Source organism: Pogona vitticeps, chromosome 1 (assembly GCF_051106095.1).
Source record: "Pogona vitticeps strain Pit_001003342236 chromosome 1, PviZW2.1, whole genome shotgun sequence".
In the NCBI taxonomy this organism is placed as follows: Eukaryota; Metazoa; Chordata; class Lepidosauria; order Squamata; family Agamidae; genus Pogona; species Pogona vitticeps.
This window is the reverse complement of record NC_135783.1, coordinates 86148373-86165888: the sequence shown is the minus strand read 5'-3', so window position 1 is coordinate 86165888 and position 17516 is coordinate 86148373. Positions and strand designations below refer to the sequence as shown.

The 17516-nt window shown below is 38.9% G+C and overlaps 1 protein-coding gene across 1 annotated transcript in view; it reads right to left on the bottom strand.

The window, feature by feature from the left end:
* Positions 1-292: 292 nt before the first annotated feature.
* Positions 293-17516, bottom strand: part of THEMIS (thymocyte selection associated) — a 47657-nt gene continuing 30433 nt past the window's right edge. The window contains 4 exon segments of the mRNA XM_020790742.3: positions 293-1375; positions 1378-2346; positions 9552-10010; positions 13418-13570. Coding sequence (XP_020646401.3) covers positions 1272-1375; positions 1378-2346; positions 9552-10010; positions 13418-13570 — 1685 coding nt within the window. The 3' untranslated portion in view covers positions 293-1271.

The following is a 17516-nucleotide window of genomic DNA, read 5'->3' as shown; positions in this document are numbered from 1 at the left end:
CTTCAACTAGAACTGCAAGTAGAAGACTTTTTTTTCCTCCTCTGAGGTACAGGATTTCTAGCCCTCCAGATGTTGTTTAATTGTTACTCCCACCAGCCACCAAATATAATAAATGGCGAGGCCCCGCAGGAGCTGTGGCCATCCAAATCAGACTCTCATGAGCCCTAGCCAATAGTAAGGGATAATGCAAAATGGAGTCCAGCAACATCTGGAGGGCCAAATGATATCCTTTCATGAATTGTCCCCTTCTCTCTTGTTCTTCTGAAGAGTCTTACAAATAAATTTAAAATGCATGTGAAAACTGACGGTTAGTTACAGATGATGAAGCTACCACATCTATGTACAAAACCATTGCTCCACAACCATTATATTATTGTTATGTGCCATCAATTCCCTTCCCATGAATGGCAACCCTCAGAGGGTTTTTGACGTATGTGAGATGTTCAAGGACTAGTTTACCATTGCCACTCCTGAGTGCATTTCTGTGGCCAAGCATAAATTTGAACCCAGGTCTCCTGAACCCCAGTGCAACACACTATCCACTACATAACACTGGCTTTAATTATCTAGAACTATGCAAATGAACAATTTTTACCACACCTCGGCACCTGAATGAACAAACAGAGAAGGTGAGGTGCATATTGTGGTCAAATTTTTGTGGCCAAGGAAGAAAGACTCTGCAAATCTCTTCACATTTTCTTGCATTCACCCATTAAGTAAATTATATTTTACCCAGTATGACACATATTCTATGAAATTTCATATATAAATTCCCAAGTGGCTCTGAAGCTTTAGTTGATCTATTTCACCCTTCCATGCATTTCTTCACATGACAGAGGCAAGTGTAAAAATCACTTTGTCTACACAAAACCATGCTTTTATGAAGTGGTCACATTTTGAGATCGGATTGGCAGGTATAGCATCCCTAAGTGTCTTCCATATTGTTTATCAATGGAAATCTGGATCTCTTTGCTCTTCTGTGCTACAATACTGCTAGATGTTTAGCACTTAATTTAATATATAGATATAATGACTTTATCAGGACAAACACATTTGCTTCCATATCATCAGTTATGTGAGGAATGACCCTATGGGAAGGGTCATGGTGGTAGACAACATGTTCTGTATGCAGAAAATCACAAGTTCAGTCCCTGAAATTTCCAGTTAAATTATTCAAGGGAGAAGGCCCATGATGGACCTCTCCTGGAGACACTGCCAGTTTGAATAGGCAAGCACATGGGTACATGGACTAAGGCCTGTCGACCAATGAATCAAAAAGATGTCATTTTCCATATCTTCCTAGGTCTTGGTGTATGACAAACACTTTGAGCTGGTATGGTGAGAAACAATGTCTTGGATTCTTCTATGTGTGGGTTTTCGGAGGTCTGGGTGGTGGATTTGTGGCTTGATTTCCATATTTCCTCATGTAATACTGTTCTTCTGTAACCTCTTCCACAATAGACTTTATTGGGAGATAGCCTATATCTTCAACATTTTTTCTCAGAAACTGGAAGGACATATTTAAATGATGCACAGGAACCTCCCAGATTTCTGTGGGGTCATTTAAGCTGCTGATTAGCAGGCAAGAATCTATGATTTTCTCTTCAAGCTGCAGACATGGTACACCAGCCAAAATATCTTCTGGGATAGAAAGATCCCTCATGGCAACTTCAACATTAAATGGAAGGTGGAAATCTTCGCAAATCTCCATAAGTTCATACAGTCTCTTATCATGAACAAGTTCAACAAAGCTCCCTTCCATGCACATTGGAAGCCGTGCACTCTTGTAGGTTTTATTTAGCAACAAAATTTGTTCACAGGACAAAGCAGATTCCACTTCTTTTTCCCCCAGTTCAACAGTTTCACTTATCTGGCGCTGTGGAATTAGAAAATGGTCTCCAGCAGAAACAGAACTCAATTCTTCATAAGGAGACTTGAAAGCTTTGGTAGCTGTAACATGAAGCTTCTCTTTCATATTCCTTGCTATTTCCAGGTCATAAGCAGTTGGAAATTCCCGAGGTCTTCTTTTAAACTTCCCTTTGTAGCTGGTAGGAATCAAAAAGTGTCTCCTATCGGGATTGCTCTTGATCTCAGATGCTAAGATTCTTGTTGCCTGACACTTCTTATAGATGACTATTTCTCTACCAGGACACAATAAATTATATGAGTGCTTGCTTCCAACAGAGCCTTCAATTACTGCAACAACAACAGGATATTCATCACATGCCTTTTCCAATATATCTTCCACTGATAATGGCTGAAGAAAACTGTTAATATTGTAAGAGGCAGTCACATCTTTGACTTCAACATCTAAATCAGAAAAGAAGTGAACAGTATCTTTTTGAACTGAAAAGGAAAAATAATACAAAATTCAAGTTAATAATTTGATAAGGATGGAAGGAGACAGTGATAACAGTATAAAGATATATTGTGTAAAAATACAAATATTTTCTATATACTTCTATGGTTTTTGCAGTAATTTCTGGTTAACTACTTTTTATACAGTATTTATTTATTACTTCTACTAATGTATTTATTTCAGAAAAACTTTATATCACTTTTTTTTTTGCTTTTTTAAGCCTGGAAGCAATTTCCAGCAATAGCACACAATTTCTTTAACTAAAGAAATACAGAATTATCTTTTACACATTTTATATTTTTAAAATATATCTTAATGTTTACAAATAACATACAATTAATATGCAAAACAGTATATATTACACAAGGTTGTAGATCACCATCGGAGGGAGGGACCTCTTTTGAGTACTTTATACCCAGAAAACCTTGAAAAAGGTCACCATTAGTCAGAATGGCACACTGTTGTTGTTGAATCAATTGCTGGAAGGTAAATTAATCCATACATAAATCCCACTGATTCTGAGTCCCACTGATTGCTGGGATTAGCAATGGAATTTGATCCTAAATTAATGTATGGCCAAAATCCTGTAGCATAAATTATGTCTGTATGCAGGCAACAACATCACTGGCAGATGGACATTGTTCCTTTCATCTGAGAGCGCAAGACAACTCGTGTGAACCTCAAGACTGAAGGAGGAACTCTTTAATTCAGCGGTTTTCACAATGGATGTTGTTACCACCACTAGCAGATTCATGGTAACAAAAAGAGTTCCTCTTTCTTTCTTGGGGTTTGCTCAACATTCCCAGAATGACACTGACTGTGGGAAAGTTATATCAAATTGTGTGAACCCTGAAACTGAGGGAGAAACTCTAATTCTTAGCAATCTCCCCCTACAGGTGACACCATCACCCTTATGGGAGTGTAATTTACACTACATGATTTTGGCCTATATGCCAGTAGGTTGAGAATTGAAAGAAACTGTAGCATTTCCAAAGTTGAGGAGGAATAATTTACTAGCAAGGTAGTCACAAATAAACAAACCAGTGGTGGGATGGGCATAACAAAGGTAATTCTCAAAAGTTATGAATAGGGTTTCTGTTACTGCCTATAAAGTTGGAAGGGAAGTGCATGCGTAATGTGTAACAGTTTCTAGTTATTTTTGAAGGCCATTTTCAAAGTCATTTAGAGTATGATTTTTTTTTCAAGCTTTAGGATTATACCACTCAAGAATTTATCATGAAAAATGTAATGAATAGCAATGTATAATGTAACTGATGTTGCTGGGTCTCAGGGCCATGTACTTCTCCCGGTCTCCAGGCAAGAAGACAAACATCAAGCAAGGAGACTAGAAGAGAAAGTGGGCATAAGTATTGAAGACTAAGCACATATCACCCTGTGTAGCAGGGCTCATTGGCTCAGCATAAAGGGATTTGCATTTGTGTTGTAACTGTGCAACACTGGTGCCCCCAAAAGCCAGGAATGGGGAGGAGCAATCAATTCTGGATTTCTGATAGGAACATGTGGCAGGAAAAATATATATAATTTGAGCGGGATGCAAAGTGTAGCTCTAAACTTTGAGAAGTCCTTTTAAAAATGTGCCTCAGAGAGGTGTCTTATTGAAAAACTACAACTGAGAACAAAACCAAACAACTGATTTGTTTTTGGTACAGAGATGAGTAAATAAAATGAGATGGCAGTAGCTCACTTCTATGAGTTTTGTGCCAGTTTTCATGATGCTTAGAGCTAAGTGATGCTTTTTATTTTCTACGTTTTTACTTTTTAAAATTTAAATACTTTTTCATGCCTGTCACTGAAAACTATAAGGCTTTTTGCATTTTATGATTTTAATCTTGAGAACTCTGAAATGTTCAAAAATGTATTCTTTGCCTTATTAATGCCCTTGGGCCGATTGGAGCAAGGTAGGAAGTAGAGTGCCAGCATAATGGCTTACAAGGTATTCCTGATGTGTGAGCATTGGCAGCAGTGGCATAGGGCCTGCAAAAAATACCAAACAAACAAATGGGGGGGGAAAAGGAACAGTGAGCTGGTCAAATTTTCTTAAGTTCCCACAGCAGTACAAATCCTGGACCACCCCCTCATAGGTGCTACTTGAAAGTCTGCATTAGATGCAAACACTAGCAAGAAAGGCTGCAGTGCCTGTACCTGCCCACTGGATGAACATGTTTGTTTTCCATATTAACTAACCATCTAGCTGGATTCTGAGTCTCTATACCCTTATCCTGTCTGTTTCCACAACCAACTGACCCAGATGTAGTTCTCAACTCTCTTCCAGCCCATGCTTGCCCCAGCTCTGTGACATCACAGAGGACTATATAAGAAAAGCTTTCAGGTTCTCCAGAAATCTTCTTCAGGAGAAGACAGTATACATACTGGGGTTACGGCAAACAGCCCAGAGGCTACAAAAGATGCAATGCCCTTGGCTCAAGAAGCTAACACAGCAACAAAGTTTGCAAAGAGGGATCCATCAGCAGTTCCTTCTTTGCTGCTGTGAACGCCTCACACAGCCCCCCCCCTTTTTGTATTTGCTTCTTACACTACCATGATTGGTTGTCTGGGAAAAATTCTGGTGTCACATGAAGAGGCTGTTTCATGAGGTTGAAATTGTTAGCCTGGTTGACTCTAAACTCCCTGCTACTGGAACCGAGTGGAAATGAAAGGGGTCTGCAGTTCATAGAACCTGACACCAAATAAACCTTGATGACACAACAGTCTGTGTTGTTTAAGAAGGAGAAAAAAGAAGTTTAAAAAAGTGTGCCTTCAGATCTTCCCATCAGGTGGATTGTTATACCTATGTATTCAAAAGAATGCACATGCATTATAACAGTAATCCTTACAACAACTTGTTAAAACAAGTCATTTTTATAATCTGTATACTGCAGTCAGTGATCACTGAAAAGCTGTGGTCTGCACCTGGTAAAAGTGTTCATCAAATTGAAAGCAGATATCAGGTCACATCCCATATATATTCTATATACATAGCTGGTATATTAGTGACTCCATCAGTCAAAGCAAGATCACTGAGATTGACAAGATTTTCTATAAAGGGAATTATGACTCTTGAGTTGATGTTAGTGCTCTGCGAGAAATCAATTAGTCCCTTTTAGCAGTACCTATTTTATTTAACAACAGAATGTATGCTAAGTCTGACACTGCTATCTCATAATGTTTCAGAAAAAAAGTGGGAATCCATTTTTCACAGTTCACAAAGCAAATACCTCATCATACAAAAGTAAGTTGCTTCTAAACAGAATATTGTAGAAGATATTTAGAAAATAATTCACTCCAATTTATATGTTGAATGCATGGTAGAGCACATGGCTATGTCTGGAAATAGAAAAACTGCTGAAGCATACATTGGTACCCAGAGCTGTAAAACTATATTCTTGACTTTATCTGACAAATAGATAAAACTGAATTCAAGGCTTATGTCCAGATAGTCAAACAGGGTGGGAAAGTGGGGGGGGGGAATTAGATTTTAGGCTGGAATCACATAGGCCTGTGATATATATGATTGCATCATTATTTCCAGAACCTTTCTGGCTGTGAGTCTCTTTCATGGTTGACTCAGGGCCAAGCTAGATGATGAGTTTATCATATGTTTTCAGAGGTGTTTTTTTTTTTGAGGCAGTCAAGATTGTCTAGTATGATTTTCATCATCTATTTATCTTGCAGTTAGCTAGCTTTGTCTTGTGATCAGTCACTGACTGTTAATTAACCAGCCATTGATCATTAATCAATTGGGCCTTAAATTAATGTCATTGTTGAAACAGATACCACTGAGGGAATATGGATATGGGAATGAATGTGGATTAATTGCAGGAAATATATATTTCCTTTAACATCTACTTCAGAGGTTCTCAAACTTTTAGGCATTACATTCAGCCCATTTATTTTGTGTTGTTTGTTTTTTTTTTGACAAACCTCATGCCGCTCCCTCTTCTCTTTAACATAATCTCCACCCCCTTTTAACAACGACAACAAAAATTAAATTCTTGCTTCAATATTAAAAATAAACACAAAGTCTCGGTAAAATATTATTTTAAATTAAACAGACCCAGAAATGGTTGTTGTGGGTTTTTTGGGCGCTTTGGCCGTGTTCTGAAGGTTGTTCTTCCTAACATTTTGCCAGTTTCTGTGGCCTGCATCTTCAGAGGCCAGGAGTAGCACTCTTCCATTTATAGCACTCCTATATAGTATAGTGTGTCATTTTGATTCAGTTCTACTCCAGCCCTCTGAAGATGCTGGCCACAGAGACTGGTGAAACGTTAGGAAGAACAACCTTTAGGACACGGCCAAAAAGCCCAAAAAACTCACAACAACCATTAGATCCCAGCCGTGAAAGCCTTCACGAATACATAGACCCAGAAATATTTATTTACTATTGCAAATACACATGGACAAATATTTAACCAGAACTGTTTTTCTCTGAGCAGAACTGACAAGCGTGGAGAAGTTTAAGCCTCGAATAGTGGGCTCAGGTATCTCGGAACATATCCTACTGTACTCAAGGGAACTTTTCTAATAATATGAACACAACCAATCTACAGTTCTAATAACACTCAGAAAGGTCCTATTCCTTAAAGCAGAAGCTTCCGTGTTAATACCTTAAGATGCAATTCTGTCCATATTTATTTTTCAGAAGCAAGTCTGACTGTATTAAAGTTATTTTAAGCTTCCCTGACACAACACTATACTATATAGGAGTGCTACAAATGGAAGACACTGCTTATAACGTGTCTGGCTACTGTCAGGAAGTAGCTCTTCAGTATGTTGCATAAAAAAAGCTACAAAGAATATTACAAGAACCTTGAAGACCAATATGTTTTATTTGGTATAAGCATTGCGGGTTTTTTTTTAAAGTGTCCACAAGACATCGTATTGTCTTATTTTGTTGCACAAAAGCATCTCTTAGATATGAGTGTAAAATATATATTTCCATATACATATTGAAGCGTTCTTCATGCTTCAAGGGCCTTTTTTTTCCTTCATAGCTCCAAAACTCCACAGTTACCTTTTTCCATTTGGAAGAAGTATGGGTTCAGCAATCCTCTTCCCCAAGCTTGTAGTTAAACACAGAAGAATAAAAAAGGGCAGTGGTGGTAGGAAAAGGTTAAAAAGAACACAAAAAAGGAGCAAACTCTAAATAGAATAGGAGAGAATCCTTTCTGAAGGCATAAGAGCATTTCTTAGGAGATCTTTAGAAATCCTAGGTGGGTGTGTGCAAGTGTCTGTGCGTATCTATATTTCTATACACTATCCATATCTATTCCAGATGTTATACAGAATAGATTTTTAAAAATAGACTTTCTTTTCTTCTCTGTTCACAATGCATTTGTCCCATTTGGTTAAAGGTTAAGGAAAATCAAGAACAAATATGCTCACTTCGCTGTCCCTATTTCAAACCTAATATTTAACATGGAATCAAAATGAACCATTTCTTGAAATTCCACCCGATTTCTCCGTGACATCTTGCTTTCTGTATGAAGCTTTTGTGGGTGGATGTCCTGTCATGGAGGAGCACTCAGCCAGATAAATGTCACTTGCAATTTCAAGTGAAAGAGGCGAAAAACAGGTGTACAGTGTTTAGTATCTGCTGTCTGCACTCTGAGAACTAATTATTAATTTGAGCTTTTCTTCAACCTACAGAAGGAATAATGATAATAATTGTGCGTTGTCAAGTCAATTCTGACTTTGGGTGACCCCTTTCCAGGGTTTTCTAGGTAGGAAATGCACATGAGAATTATGCCATTCCCTTCTTCTGGGGACATTCTGGGACTGTGTGGCTTGCCCATGGCTACACCGGCTTGCTTTTCCCATAGGAGGTACAATAGAGGGGGGGGGGGGATCAAACTGCTAATCTCTCTGGCTCCACAGCTAAATACCTAAACCACTGAGCTACCCAGGCAGATAAATAAAGAAGAGTTTACATGAGTGAAACTCAGTGTTTCCTACCTTTAGTCTGGTTTCCCTATCTAGGTAAATACAAGCCATTGTCTCACCTACTGTACAGCAACTCTCCAGAATATCACAGTCTTTCTCCTTACCTGCTACTGGATTTTTTCCCCAGCTTCAGCTATAGTGGATTTAACCTGGGGTTATACGGTAGAGCTTGGAAAGACAGTTGTGATAAGAATGGCCCTAATGGCATGCTGGAGGCATCCATAACTGAGCAGTCACAGAGCATCATCCTATCATTGCTCAATTATAGATGGCTTCAGCATGTCATTACATCCATTCTTCTTCTAAAAAGAACTGTATATGCTCTCACATTTACATGCAAAGAATGTGGTTTACCACTGAGCTATAGCTGCTCGCCAGCATTGCAGCTGCGTTTCCTCAAACAGTGAATTGTGCACTAATACAATGTTTTAAATTAGAACTCTTTCCCTATTTTCATTTTAGTCTGGCACATGACTAGAGATCAACAGGACACACATATATCTCAGAATGCTGACATGGGTCATCAAGAACAATAAAATGTATAAGAAATGTAATCAAGTTTGTGTAGGATTGAAAAGCAAAAATGCTCTTATTAAGACATTTTCCCCCCTCAGCCCTATAACTGACAACTCTTCATGCCATGGCTACAGATCACTTTGCAGTTCAGACAATGTTTAAAGCCTGTTTGTGTGGCTTTTGAATAAAGACATAAATAATAAATAAATAAATAAATAAATAAATAAATAAATAAATAAATAAATAAATAAATAAATAAATAAATATAAATCTGATACTTTTTGATCCTCAACAAAACTGAATTTTTTCCCCAAGTTGTGAGAATTCTTTTGATCCTGTACACCACTGGAAAAGCCAGGGGCATAGGAGAGGAGCGGGAGGTAGCACCAAGAAAGACTCTTTTTTGTTTCTTTTGACAAAAAACAAAACAAAACAAAACAAAAAACTATCTTGAGTATTTAAAAAACTTTCTATGTTGGTCAAAATACGAAGATTTTTTAAAATATCAAAACCAATTTTGTTGGAAGGTTCAACTTCTTTCCCCACCCCCTTTGAATAATGTACAAAAACTCTAGCAATCTTATCCTGTAGGGAAAAAAACTTAATTTTTTTTTTGTTCTCTTGTGAGAATGAAATAAGTCATTACTTATACTTCTACTTTTGAGGACCTTGCTAATTAGCCACAGATATTTCACTATGTTATTCAGTGACTTACATTTCATCACTGCTTGTATTTCATATATGGGTGATAGAACAAGGCAACCATTAAGATCCACAGGCAGCAAATGGGTGGAGTCCACAACACTGCATATATCTGTAAATATCACATTCCGACATCTGCTCCTTGGGATTTTCCATTCAGCAATCTCTTCTATGGTATATGTTTGGTCATCTTCCCATTCATAAAAATCACCTTCTTGTGAAAGTGGCAAAACGAACACATGCATTTGGTCATTCCTGATCACTCCACAATTTACAGTCAAAATCCCACTGCTGTCTTCCACAGAGCTGAATATAATCTTTTCACCCTGTTGGATGGTCAGGGTCTCTGCATCTATATCTTGAGAGCAATAGAAGCAAGGTTGCTGCGATTCTGTTGGTCCAATCAAAACAGTTCTCACAATTTCTTCAACGTTAGCATATGGTTTTTTATCAGCCACAATTCTGAAAAGGCCTTCAAAGGAAGATTTTGAGTCAAGAAAGAGAACTTGAAATATGTGAGCACCCAAGAGTATACAATATATAAATTAGCATTTATATATAATTTTATTTTATTGGTATGCAAAATGAACTTATTGCTGAAATAGCCAGAAGCACCCACAAATCACTTTTAATCAGGAGCAAATTACCCTTAATCCATGGTGATTTGCTGCTGATGCTGACATCACATCCTTTGTCCACATGAAGCTCTGCTACAAGATTACCACTATTGGCCTAGAGCTCACAATAATTAGAAAAAAAAATCAGGTAAATTCATTTTCAAATAAAATTGAAATTCATTACTAAAATATCTCCAGTAGGTCTCACATAATTATAAGCATTCAGAAATTCTGTATAATTGTAAAATAAATGTACAATTTTGAAAAGAATAATCATCACTGTGTAAACTCTTTTCACAAATACATTTACTTTATTTCACAGATGTGTGTGTGTGTGTTTTCTCTCTCTGCTACCTTCCATATAAAGAGGGTGATAAGAACTGATAAGGAGAGTTTGCCCCCTCTTCCTCCATGCATTTTTATTATGGTCAGATATATTAATACTTGATTAGGGTTAGGAAGTGTTCAAGAGGCTAGAATTTACCTCAGAAAAGCAAAACCCTGATCATCAAGATTTCTGAGATTTCACTAACAGCATGGCTGAAGAGAATTGTGGCCCATTAGCCTTATTCTGGCCAGATTTGATGACATACTCAGCTTCTATATTTATTTTAACATCCTCTGCTTTTAATTTAAAATATGATAACTATCTAGACTTTGTGGTGATGTAATCACATTTTTTGCAAAAAGTGCAAATCTTTACATCTGGGGTTGTTGGTTTTGTTCTTTAAATAATTGTGTCTATAGGGCTTTATTATCACATTCGGTGATTAGAGATGGGCACAGACTACGAATTCGGCAATTTTGTCCTGGCTTGTTTACCACTGCAACAAGTGTTCAGGGGTTCGGCAGTCTGCTCCTTCTGACAGGCACCCACTCAGAGACAGCATCCTGGCTTCCCTGCCCTGCTTCCTCTAGGAGCTGCTTCTGAGTGAGCGCCCACTGGAGGGGGTAGGGGTAGGGCACTGAACCATCAAACACATGTTGCAGCAGTGAACAAAGCAGGCCAAACCACCAGTTCATGCCCACCTCTATTAGTGATAAGTTGTTAAATTTTTAAGTTGTTGTATCTTTAATGCCTTTAAGTCTTGAGTAGTTGGAAATATTTATTTCCCCCAAAAGGATGCCCTATGGATCAGAGTTCCTTCTTTCTCCATTCATCTCCTCCATCTTGTTTGGTGGCCCATGGACCAGTATGGCACCGAGGGGGAATAGGAAGCACTCTAATGAGAGGCAGTGATGGGAGGTGGGCGTTAGATGTGCAACAACTGGTACCCTGAGTGCAACAATGAGTGACCTACAAGAGGGCTAACCCAAAATCTTCCAGATTTAGAAAAGCTGGAATAATAGGCTATTCTTAAACTTCTTGAATACAGCTTTCTATCACCCAACATGTGATGCTGCTACGCCCAGATTAGTAGCTAGCTTGAGCATTTCCATTAATCATCTGTGAGCAGACAGAATCATAATTTGGATAAGCAGATCCAAGACAGAAATACAAAAACAAAAGAGCAGAAAGATCGCAAGATGGATAACCATGCCACTAGACAGATGAATTCTGCATTTAGACACTGGAGGCATCTAGTTATTGAGACCTAATTGCAACTTTGAAATATTAAAAAATATAGGAGCTTTTGAAATTGCAGTACCTCTAGGGCATTTTTGTTTCCATGTTAATCATTCCCTTTGGAATTGTTTTGTTAGAACTACACAGAAAAGAAGAATTAAGTACATATGTACATTTGGGTAACTTTTCTTTCCTGGAGGAAAATTTAATGAGACGTTCAGAGAAACGGGCAGCAATGGGATGTAATATAGTGACATGACTTGGTTGTGCTATATGATTCAGCAGTGTCATAATACCCCCCTCTCAAGTGAAAAATCTACAGCTGGATGTACATGTTGGAGAAGATATTGCCACCACTGAGAGCACCAGTGTCTCTTCCTCCACCACCTGAAAACAATATGATGTCACCATCTCTCAACTCCACTTCATGGTGACTCCTTGTGTGCAGAGGGATACTTGCCCACACTTTGTAGGGAAGGAAAAGTACACATGGGGCTGCTGTTTTCGGTAGTAATAGGGTTTTTTTGTAATATACTGTCCAACTCATGTATCACTGTTATTACTTTTCTTCCACCATTTGTGAGAACAGTGTAATGAAGTTAGGTTGATTTATTATCTTTTCCTTGTTGCTTGTTTTGTATTTAATAATACAACATTATTTTAGTGTACAGCATCTTGTACGTCATGTATGGAAAACCACCCTACCTCCATTTTAAAAGTCACTTCCACTTTTGCAAACAAACAAACAAACAAATAAAATTAAGTTAAACAATAAAACAGACAGACTGTTTGAGAAAGCAGCAGATAAAAGAGAGAAAAAACTTCCTAGTGAGAGTTTAGCAACAAGGTGAGGAAGTTAAGGGAGTCAATTCTTCCCCACTGTCTGCTGGAAAATAAATTACCTTTCTCAGATAAAGAAGCCCAACAACAAGATTTTTAAAAATCCAGATATAAAGATTGGCACTAGGGGTGGGGTGGCAGAACAGGGAAGGAATCTTGGAATTCAGGTGAGTAGCTCAATGTGAAAATTATCAACTTAATGTTAGGACCATTATCAAAGAAATGCATTTCAGTGCATTTATAGAAACATGCTCTAATCACATTTGGTCTTGTGCACCTGTGTAGCTACTGAACTTCTGGAAAGATACTATAGAGCTGGAAAAAAATGAAACACAGGACAATGAAAATTATCATGGGCTGATCAAGTCCCCTATGAGGAAATCTTCTCAAATTTGGTGTGGAGGATAGTAGCTAAGAAAATGGCGAATAATAGCGGGGGGGGGGGAATCTACATGATGCAGAGAATTGAGTAAATTTTTATCCCTCAGATACAAGGAACTGGGGGTAATCTAATCAGATTAAAGGTAGTCATTCTTAAAATGTGTAATTAATTTTAGGCATTCATTGCCACAAGCTGTAGAGGCAGGCTCCAGCCTAGACAGTTTTAAAAGGAGACTAGATGGATTTATGGAGCATAAGTCCATTCTTGGCTGCTAGTCAGAATGGCAGTCTGCCTCTGAGTTCCATTTACTGTCCCTTCTTGTCACCTTCTCATCGGTATCTGATTGGCCACAGCAGGAACCGAATGCCGGACTAGAGGGGCCTTTGGCCCGGCCCAGTCCCACTCTTCCAGCAAATCAGTACTTCAAAAGTGGGCAGCACTCATCTGGCTTCTTGGTGAGAAAATATGAATACCTGGAAAATTTAGAGGCAGCTCAACCGTAGCAGGGCACACATTATCATCTTCACTCTCGCAGTTATTGGCAAGGATTTTTTTAACTTTTAATCCAACAACTTTGATCACATCCCCAGTCGACAAACAGTGTTCGTGGTCAAGCTTTTCAGAATCTGAGGGGGGGGGGGGGGAAACAACAAAAACAAAGATGTTTTACAGATTTGTAACCACAGTTTAAAATTACTTGACCATAAAAGTGGCTCCTTTTATTCCTTTATTGAACTATTGTCAAAAAATATTTAGTACATATGTTCCAGTCACATACTAATTTCCTTAAGAACTAAATATCAACATAAGCCACAGCAGTAATGTTATGAAATTTGAATTGGAAGTAAATTGTAACCGGTAATGATGCAACTTCTAGAATTCAAAAAGCTGTATTTATTTATTATTTATTTAAAATATTTCTATGCCGCCTTTCTCCGCAAAAGGACCCAAGGCAGCTTACATTACTAAAACAGTATTTAAAAGCGAAAACAGTAATTCAACAAATATTAAAAAAGAATTAAACAAGCACTATATTAAAATGGTAGCTAAGATCAATATTAAAACACATTTAAAACAACAGAGCACAACAGTCCATTTAAATTCCCTCTCAGAACAGCAGTCATTTAGGAAAAGCCTGTCTGAAGACAAAAGTCTTTGCCTGCCTGCAGAAGAACAGTAAAGATAGGGCCAGCCTAGCTTCCTGTGGGAGAGAGTTCCAGAGTCTGGGAGCAGCGACAGAGAAGGTCCTCTCCTGTGTCCCCACCAAACACACCTGTGAGGGTGGTGGGACTGAGAGAAAGGCCTCCCCTGATTATCTTAATGCCTAGGCAGGCTCATAGAAGGAGATGCAGTCTTTTAGATAGCTTAGACCAAAGCCATTTAGGGCTTTATAGGTTAAAAACAGCACTTTGAATTGTGCCCACAAACAGATTGGCAACCAGTGGAGCTGTTGTAACAGGGATGTTACATGTTCCCTGCAACCACCCCCAGTTAACAATCTGGCTGCGGAATTTTGGACCTGTTGGAGTTTCCAGATAGTCCCAGGTAGAGTGTGTTACAGTGATCCAGAGAGGATGTGTAACCATGGCCCGATCAGACATCTCAAGGAATGGGCGCAGCTGGTGCAATAGTTTTAACTGTGCAAAGATACTTCTGACCACTGTTGAAATCTGGGCATCCGGGCTCAGAGATGAATCCAGGAGCACCCCCAAGCTGCCTGCCTGTGTTTTCAGAGAGAGTTTAACCCCATCCAACACAGATCGCAACCCTATTCCTTGATCTGGTTTTCAACAAACCAGGAGCACCTCTGTATTTTCTGGATTAAGTTTCAGATTATTCACCCTCATCCAGTCCGTTATTGACACCAGACACTGATTTAGAACTGAGACAGCTTCCTTGGATTTAGATGGAAAGGAGAGATAGAAGTATGCCACATCAGCATACAGGTGACACTGAACCCCAAAACTCCAGACAACCTCTCCCAGTAGTTTCATGTAGATATCAAATAGCACAGGAGACAAAACAGATGCCTAAGGAACACTACAGGCCACAGACCAAGGTGTCAAACAGGCATCTCCCAGCACCACCCACTGGGTTCTCCCCTCCAGGAAGGACAAGAAAAGGGATTGTCTACTGAGGCTGAGTTTCCTGAGAGAGAGTTGTCTTATTTTGGCCCACGGTGGCACCAGCTCTGCCTTACTTCTGTAGTCTACCCTGTGGGCAAGTCTATGTCGGAACCGATCTAAAACACATGTTCCCAGGTTACTATACACATTTTGGAACCATCTCCTTGTCCTCTCACAACACTTGATAGGGCAGACACCAAAGTGCTGGTAACAATCAGGAAACAGCCTCCTCACTGTGATTCTAAGCAGTAGCTAGAAAGACAAGTGCAAAGTTAAGAGGTAATTCTCTTGGATGGAACAAGGTGGTGATGGTGGTCATTACTAGCAGCATCGGTTTTATCACTTTTTGAGATGTGGCTTACAAGCACCCTTCAAAATCAAAGTGCAATCTCTGTGTCTTCGGTCTGAGAAGTTGCATCCTGTGGTTTGATTTCTATCACATTACATGCCCAACTAATACCAGATCATAGTGAATGATCGAACGACACTCACAGTATTTTAAAGAGCCTGATCAGCACTCTTGCATTCATCATAGGTGCCATTGTCCTGTTCCATAGTATATCGCCTTCCAACGAAAATATGTGGAACTGTTTATTTCACAATGGGTGAGACTAAAAGTGCAGTAATAGTCTATAAACTTAGAAGAATATTTATATTCTGTTGGATAAAATTAAAGAAAAGCACAAACTATCATTTGATGGTTCAGTTATTGGCTGAGTAGGCGTATGGTGCTTTACGGCCCCGCCTCCTCCAGGCACTGTCTCTGAGTGGCTGCCCACTGGAGGACGGGGCAGGGAAGCACCAAACGCCTATTTGGTTGATAAATGAACTGGCGTGAGCTGCCAAAGTGATGGTTTGTGCCCATCTCTAGTCAAAATTCTATTGGGTTTTTATTCTGGCACATTGCAAATGGAGATTAGGTTCCTCAAGTTAAGATATCACTGTAGACATTATCTGCTGTGTGCTGAGTCAGACAATTCAATACACAAGAGATAATGACTCTAATGATTTTTTTGAGGCAAATTACACCATTTGAGTCATGATTGTGGGGCTAACCAACATGATTTTGGCCATTATAAATAATTTATAAATATTTGTGTGTTATTCATATTTATAGTATTATTATATTCTTGTGCACAGACTATATACTGCATTGAAGTTAATTATCAGAAGGCACTGTATGGGTTAAAACCTAGATAGAAATGTTTAGCTCAATATTCAGATTGAATTTTATAAGAGATTAAACACAAATCTGCTCATTATGCATATGTTGTTGTTCAGTCATTAAGTCGTGGCTGACTCTTTGTGACCCCATAGACCAGAGCACGCCAGGCCCTCCTGTCTTCCACTGCCTCCCCCCCCCCCCAAGTTGGGTCAAATTCATGTTGGTAGCTTTGATGACACTGTCCAAACATCTCGTCCTCTGTTGTCCCCTTCTCCTCTTGCCTTCACACTTTCCCAACAGCAGGGTCTTTTCCAGGAAGTCTTATCTTCTCATGAGATGGCCAAAGTATTGGAGCCTTAGCTTCAGGATCTGTCCTTCCAGGGAACACTCAGGGTTGATTTCCTTCAGAATGGATAGGTTTGTTCTCCTTGCAGTCCAGGGGACTCTCAAAACTCAAAATTCACCACAATTCAAAAGCATCAATTCTTTAGCGGTCAACTTTCCTTATGGTCCTGCTCTCGCTTCCATACATTAATACAGGAAAAACAAAAGCTTTGACTATGCAGACCTTTGTCAGCAAGGTGATGTCTCTGCTTTTTAAGATGCTGTCTAGGTTTGTCATTGTTTTCCTCCCAAGAAGCAGGTGTCTTTTAATTTTGTGGCTGCTGTCATCATCTGCAGTGATCATGGAGCTCAAGAAAGTAAAATCTGTCACTGTCTCCATATACAGTGGTGCCTCGCTTAACAGGCACTCCATTTAGCGATGAAATCGCTTAGTGATGACTTTTTCGGAGCGTTTTTGTGCTTCGTTTAGCGATGGTCCCTATGAGCGATTTTCGCTTAGCGATGGTTGGGACCATGCTTCGCATAGCGATTAAATTTTGGGTCCCCTGTTTCGCTTAACAATGGTTTAAACAGCCTCATGTTTGCTGTTTTTTAAATGTTTTTCTGTTATTTATAAAGTTAAAGTTTACTGTTTAAAATGTTTGAAATCATAAAGTGCACTTAATAAACACTTTGTTAACCAAATTTGACTTTGTTCTGACTCTTTTTTAATTTGTTGTTGTATTTTCCCCCCATTGAGATGCATTGAATAGGTTTCAATGCATTTCAATTAGGGAACCACATTTCACAAGCTGGTCATCACAAACAGTCTTTTCCAACAACACAAGAGGCGACTCTACACATGGACATCACGAGATGGGCAATACTGAAATCAGATTGATTACGTTTCCTATGGCGATTTTCGCTTAAGGATGGCAATTCGTTTCTATTGGAACA